This window comes from Marmota marmota, unplaced genomic scaffold (genome assembly GCF_001458135.2).
Source record: "Marmota marmota marmota unplaced genomic scaffold, marMar, whole genome shotgun sequence".
Classification (NCBI taxonomy): domain Eukaryota; kingdom Metazoa; phylum Chordata; class Mammalia; order Rodentia; family Sciuridae; genus Marmota; species Marmota marmota.
In genome coordinates this window covers 16429323-16436271 of record NW_025999998.1, presented here as the reverse complement: position 1 = coordinate 16436271, position 6949 = coordinate 16429323, and the positions used below count along the sequence as shown (strand labels likewise).

General features: G+C 33.6%; 1 protein-coding gene across 1 annotated transcript in view; it reads right to left on the bottom strand.

Annotated features, from left to right (window-relative positions):
- Rorb (RAR related orphan receptor B) overlaps positions 1-6536 on the bottom strand; it is a 66495-nt gene extending 59959 nt beyond the window's left edge. Inside the window, exons 1-2 of the mRNA XM_048806782.1 lie at positions 6497-6536; positions 1361-1509 (exon numbers count right to left, since the gene is read on the bottom strand). Coding sequence (XP_048662739.1) covers positions 1361-1509; positions 6497-6536 — 189 coding nt within the window. The remainder of the gene's footprint in view (positions 1-1360; positions 1510-6496) is intronic.
- Between the last annotated feature and the right edge of the window lie 413 nt (positions 6537-6949).

Genomic DNA, 6949 nt, shown 5'->3' with positions numbered 1-6949 from the left:
TTATATATAGGGTATATATATATATATATATATATATATATATATATATATAATATATATATATATATAGGGTTTGGTATTATGTATGGTTTCACACATCCACTAATGGTCTGGGAATATATCTCCCATGCATAAGGGGGCATGACTCTATTGATAATAATAAGCTAAATTTTCCCTTCATCATCAAGTTATATCACATCTATATGTTGTAGTGATTAATTTATGAATTGATTCCCATTAAACACATTTTCTGTCAATGTTTTAATCATAATGAGATAATATGTGTGTAAGACTTGACAACATTCTGGTTGAGAGCAGTTAATGTCTTCAATGACCATTTAAGTGTGGTCCATAGACCAGGGGTTTTGGTTTTGACCAGGGGCATATTAAAAATGCAGACTGTCAACACTCATCTAAGATCAATTGAAGCAGAATTTGTTTTCTAACAAGCTCCCCTGGGCAGTTTTAAAGTACGAAAAGCACTGTTCAATGATGTTCAGGTGATCACAGTTGTGACTATTCTGAGAACTGACGGACTTTTTAAATTTCCCTGACATTAAGATAAAAAACTTCCCAGGATTCTGGGAAGCAGTTTCTGCTATTGACTTTTAGGCACTTTCTTTTGTTCATAAGAACAGTAGGATAATTGGAGAGTTAGGAGGGGGAAAAAACCCTCTTCAAAACTCTGGTGACTAACTGACAAGGCAGAAGAAAGAGAAGCCAGCATATTCTAGAAACATCTTGTATTGCTGTACTTAACACTCAAGTCTATGGAGTTCTTTACAGATGAATCCATTGTCAGCTACCCATGGTGATTCTGGAAATGCAACACTTGAAAAACTACCCCATCTCATTGAAGCAGATTAACAGAATTTAGCAGTCATGACGGATATTCAAGACATTCGTGTCCTAAAGCTGTTCTGAGGCTTGCCAACTCAAAGTGTGGCCCCTGACCACCAGCACCCATGTGACAGTTGTGCTTGATAAGCCTGAAGACACTTGGGTCCATCTTTGTTCCTAACTAATCAGAATCTGTAACATAAAAACTAGAGTGTGATTCAAATCTCAGTAAAGTCTTGAAGTTCTCTTACAGAGAAAGGCAAGAACTTTTACAATGTACGTCACAGGATGTCTTCTCTATCTCTGTGTGTGAGAACTCAAACTCCATTAAAAAACAAAAGTAAATAAAATCCTCACAAGTACTTGATATTTGATTTTTCCAGTTATAAAAGAAAGATACAGCAATTATTTTGCTTCAGTAAAACTTGTTTCTTTGCAGATCTTTATTTTGTTCTGACCCCCTTTTCCTGGTCTCTGTTTAGTTGAAACCTTCAACAGGAGGTTTATATGTATGAGTTACCACCTTCACAGAAGGAAGGCAGCAATGGCGGGACTCACAAATCCGGACCAACAGATGACTCGAGATGAGCATCCAGAGTTCATTCTCTGCAGAGTCATTTAAAAGAGCGAGTCCACTTCTTTTCAGAAAATGAAAAAAATTACACTTTTCTATGTTAAAAATCAAATTGCACAAAAAGTATGAAGAGAAGTCACAGAATTGAAAAAAAATATTATAAAACATGTATCTGATAAAGGATGTGTTAGCAAAATACACAAATAAGTCCTAAGTTGAAAAAAAAGGGCAAAATATCTAAACAGACACTTCATAAAAGAAGATACATGAATTATAAAGAAGCATATTAAGAGATGATCAACATCATACAGGATTTCAAATTAAAGCAATGAGATGCCACTCCATACCAGTCAGGACGACTATAATCTGAAAACCTGACAATCTTAAATGCTGGAGAGCACGCAGAGCAAGAGAAATACTTGTTGGTGGCTAGTGGGAGTGAAAAGTGACACACCCACCTTGGAAGGCATTTTGACAGTCCTTACAAAACTAAGCTGAGTCTCACCAGCAATTTTGCTCCTATGTGTTTACCAGATGAATTAAAATCTTGTGTCTGCATGAAAACCTGCATGGGGATGTTTATGATTTTATTCAGAATCACTCCAAACTGGAACCAACCAAGCTGTCCTTCAGTAGGTGACTGGACAAACCAACTGAGGTATAGCTATGTAGTGCAATACTAGGAATACTGTTTGGCAAAACAAAAAAAGAGCTAAGTACCCCATGGAAAGACTTGGAGGAAACTTAAGTGTGTATTGCTAAGTGAAAGAAGCCAATATGTTTCCAACTACACATGCTTTGAAAAAAGAAAAAGTATAGAGACAATACAATAATAATAATAATAGTTGTCATGGGTTTGTGCTAGGAGAGGAGAATTAATAAGTGAAGCACAGGAAATTCTTGAGGTTATGAAACTATACTGAATAATACTGTAATGACAGACATATGTCACGAAATATTCACCAAAACTATAGGAAATGTAAACTGGTCTATATGCAAAATATTAATAATAGAGGTTATATGTGGGGGACTAGTGGGTATATAACTATGTAATGTGTGCTCAATCATTTTTTTAAATATAAAATTGTATTACAAGTGTTTATTAGCTCTTCAAAATATGAATTGCACCGATGTGCTTCTTTAACTGGAGGGAGTAGGTTTATCTGAGACTATCTAGCAAAGACAAAGATACTTTAAAGACAAGTCAGCAAGCATCTGTTTACCTTAGACCATAGATAAATACAAAATCAAGTTTCTATCTTCAAAATGAATATTATGATTGTATAGCTACACATATACCTAAATAACCTGAATACAGAACAGACAGATAACATCTGAAAGAATCTCCAAGAGGAAAATGATAACTTCAATTGTGGGCAACTTGGGTTTGATGCTGTGAGGCTTTTGAGCTAGGTCTTGGAAAGCCAGTAAGTAGGCTATAAGTAGGGAAAAGGTAAATTTAAAGTTGGTGGCTAAAGAGTGAAAGAGGAAAATCCAATTACAAGCGTGAATTTCCGGATAAGGTATCTGAACTTATTTTGAGGATCTCATTAATGGAGTTAAACACAAGTAAATTGTAGGAAGATGCATCTAGAATTATTACACAATCGCCGACTTTATCCAGTAACTTATCATATGTCAAGCTGACTCAGATGAAATTGCCTTCTTTTTGTGCAAAACTTGTAGACATTTGCAATCATATGACTCAATCTTGTAGTATTCACTATGTTCTAATATGTAGTTCCTATACTTCAGGGTTTTCAAGAACATTTGAAAAGATAAAAGGTATAGGAACACTTATGATGAGTATAAAAATAAAGCCATTAAATTGTACATTTGGAGTCAGACAATTCAAAGGTTGGACCATTAAAGAGAGAGAGAGAGAGAGAGAGAGAGAGAGAGAGAGAGAGAGAGAGAGAGAGAAACACAAGAACACAGTGCTATCTCTTACTTTCCTGTTTGACAGAGCTTTAATGACCATTCCTAAGTTCCCAGCACTTGATTGGGAGTTTGAAAATAAGGAAAGCATGTCTATTTTTGATGGGTGTCAAAGAAAAAATAAATCTCTTAAAGTACATTTAAAAAAGAGAGAGACAAGCCAGGACTGCAAAGAAAAGGAGGAGAATATATTCTAAAATATAGTTATTAGAATCCAATTTCATTGCCTTTGATCTTAAAAATCAAATCCTGGTAACATAAACTGACATAATGTCCTTTTATAAGGTATCTGGGTAAATTATTGCTCCACATTAGAAAAATGTCCACATAGGATCAGAATGTTAGTAGCATGCTTACATTTCTTTTCCTAATCCAGTGATAATTTATTTAACTGGCTCATAATATCTTATGATTGTCTGGGTGGCCGAAAGATAAGCAGTAGTATTATTTGTCACTTTTTCATGTTTACACTCATATTCACTTTTAAGGTACCCTTAGCCATATGTGCAGTAAATAATATATAAACAAACTACACATATTTACAAACTAGATATTTACATATGCATGGGCGTGTATATGTGAAAGAGAAACACACACACACACACACACACAGAAAGAGAGAGAAAATAACACCAATGATGTCAATAAGAATTCAGATTTTAGGAACTCATTTTCTGTTTATCTGTGAGAGCTGCAATTGTTTCTAACATAGATAATGCTACAAAGGCCAAATATATTGCAAACTTCTTCAGAGAGAATACATTACTATATCATTTATGTCTAGTAAGCTTGCTATTCAGTCTCCATTGCTTCAGCATTGAATCCTGAAATGAAAAGAAATTATAGAATTCAAGAGACAATTTGGATTCCTATTTCGTCTCTAGAGACTAGACAATTTCAGCGGTCAGAGAAAGATGTTTGGTTTTAGTCCATCTTTACATGTATGGTCTTATTAAAAAAGTAGACATATAGAATTTAAAGGAAAGTATTCTTGTCTGTATGCAGCACCAGAAATTATTTCAGGGGTAAAACGATCATTCCAAATGTCACTTCAGAAGCTCTGTCTTATATTTTTCACCCTGTATTGAACTTCACAAAGGCCTGTTGTCTGTGTGGGACTGAGGCAGAGGTTTAGTCACCGACACATATAGAATTAGTTCCAGCTCCCTCAGAGACTGAAGGGCCTGTTCTGCTGATACTGCACACTTTCTCTAAAGAGATTACTAGCATAATCCTAAATATTACAGGACCCAAGCTATCTTAGTTTTGAGCTCATCAGATTCAGCATGCTGCACATAATCCCTAACAGCTTTATTTGGTGTCGATGTAAGCTCATGACGTTGTTGAACATGATGACCACACCTTCTCACTGCCAGGGACAACATCACTCTGTGTAATTGACACAGAATTTGTAGTAAGAATAAGTATGATGATTTTCAAATTCTATTTGAACAAATGTCCTTCTTTTAAATCATTTCTTTTTTCCTATAAGGAGAACATTCCTAACCATTGTTTAACAGTCTTAATATAATTATTATTTAAATGAAGGTGTTTATGGTCAACCCATTAATGTTTCCTATACATTTTTTTTTTTTTTTTTTTTTTACTAAAGGCATTTTGATGCTACCAGGTGGATTGAACTGGTACAAATGAGTTGTTTTTGTGTTTTTTCCTCTCACTTGTTTAGAGGTTTGAATTACTTATAAAATGACAGAGTTTTTTTTTGTTTTGTTTTGTTTTTTTTTTTTTTTAGAAAATATTAGAGGAAAAGATAGTGGTGAAAACTGGAAATTGCTAAGCATAACACCATATATTCTGTGGTAACTTTTAATGCAACTTTAAATTAGGATAACCCTTTAATTCCACTGATATTTTAGAGAAAAGAGAAAATATGTAGTGCTCTTTGCAAAGTGTAAAAAAGCATGCATTCTCATAGTTCATTTAAAAATGATTTTTATATGTCTGTATGTGCACATAAATCCCTAAAATCAAACGCTGTTTTATGTAACTTTATAATAGAACGTAACTACATGCTTGCTTTTTTAAAAATTCCAAATCAGGGAGAAAGAAACGTTTTTGTTCACCTGTGAGCCTCTGTTAATTGTGATTCAAACCCAAAGAGGATTAAACACATAGATGTTAATACATTCGGTGTTATTAATTTCTAAACAACAATAGCAACAATATCCAGAGTAAATCTATCCAGTAGTAAGGATAAATCATTGTTTAAAGACGCTATTGATGTCAGAACTGCAATCTGTTAGCCATGGCTTATTTCAGCAATAAAATCTTTACGTACATACCTACATTTTGAAATACGTAATTACATAGAAAAAATTTTTTTCTAAAAATATAAGCACTGGGAAGCTGAAGCTGGAAAGATGTAATTCTGAGTTTATAGATTTAAAGGACTTTGTACTTAATTAGTAACTTTTGGGGAACAAATGTAAGGTTTATATCATTCAAAAAATTGTATCATTTTATACTTTAATATTTCTAATTGTTGTTTATAACTATCCAGTGTTAGCAAAAAATCACAATAAATCATTTTACCCTGAAATATTTTTAAAAACAAATGCTCAAATGAGATAATGGGTACTTAGTTGTAAAAAACTTAGGAGAGAATATTATAATTCATCTCTTTGTCAATAATCTTAGCACCAGTTTTTTTAAAAAATGGATTTCTTACATATGAGAAGATATATATATACACACACACACACACACACACAACACATATATATACTAATAAACTGCTATGTGAACTAAACTATTTTTTAAAAGTAGAAAAGTCAAATTATAATAACTATTACATTGTTAATGACTAAAATCAAAGCTATAAAATCATGACAAGGATATCCATAGTGTTAATCAAATGTTAGTATGACTGACAACTATTTGAATTTAATCTCTAAGGTATGCATGTGATAATTCAACTCAGGATATGACAATATTTATATATAAATACCTTCTCCAGTGTAGGATGAAGCCTGAGTAACCGGCTTACTGTATGCATTCCCAGTCAGAAACAATTGATTTGTCCCCACACCTTGCTATCAATTTATTTTGCTTAGAGCTTTTGCTGTGCCTCTTTTCTCACGTCAGAAGAGAGACAGAAAAAAAAAAAAAACATGCAAAACTCACCAGTGGCATCAGCTTTAGTTTTGAGCTGGTTCTCACACATGTTGACGTTGCAATTAAAAGTCTAACTGAAAAATATTACACTTTTCACTTGAGATCTGATGACTGCCCCTATGTTATTCCACAACCAGATCCCAACAGACTGCATTAATGAGATTAAATGAAAGAGGAGTTAAAGGCATCACTGTTCCATTTCATTAAGTAAGGGCGAAAGGCTGCTTGGGCGAGGAAGGCAGAAGGGACAATATTGGTTTTCCTTTGTGATACTACTTATTTGCTAAAGAATGCAACGTTTGCTAAATTGCATTCAGCAGTTTAAAAACATCACACACCATCACAGAGTTGGATAGATACATATTATTTCTGCATTCAAACCTCCCTTTGTTTTCATCCTATTGAAAACAGATCCTATATGTATATGCCAAGTAAAGAGTCAATTCTTGAGCTGGGATTGTG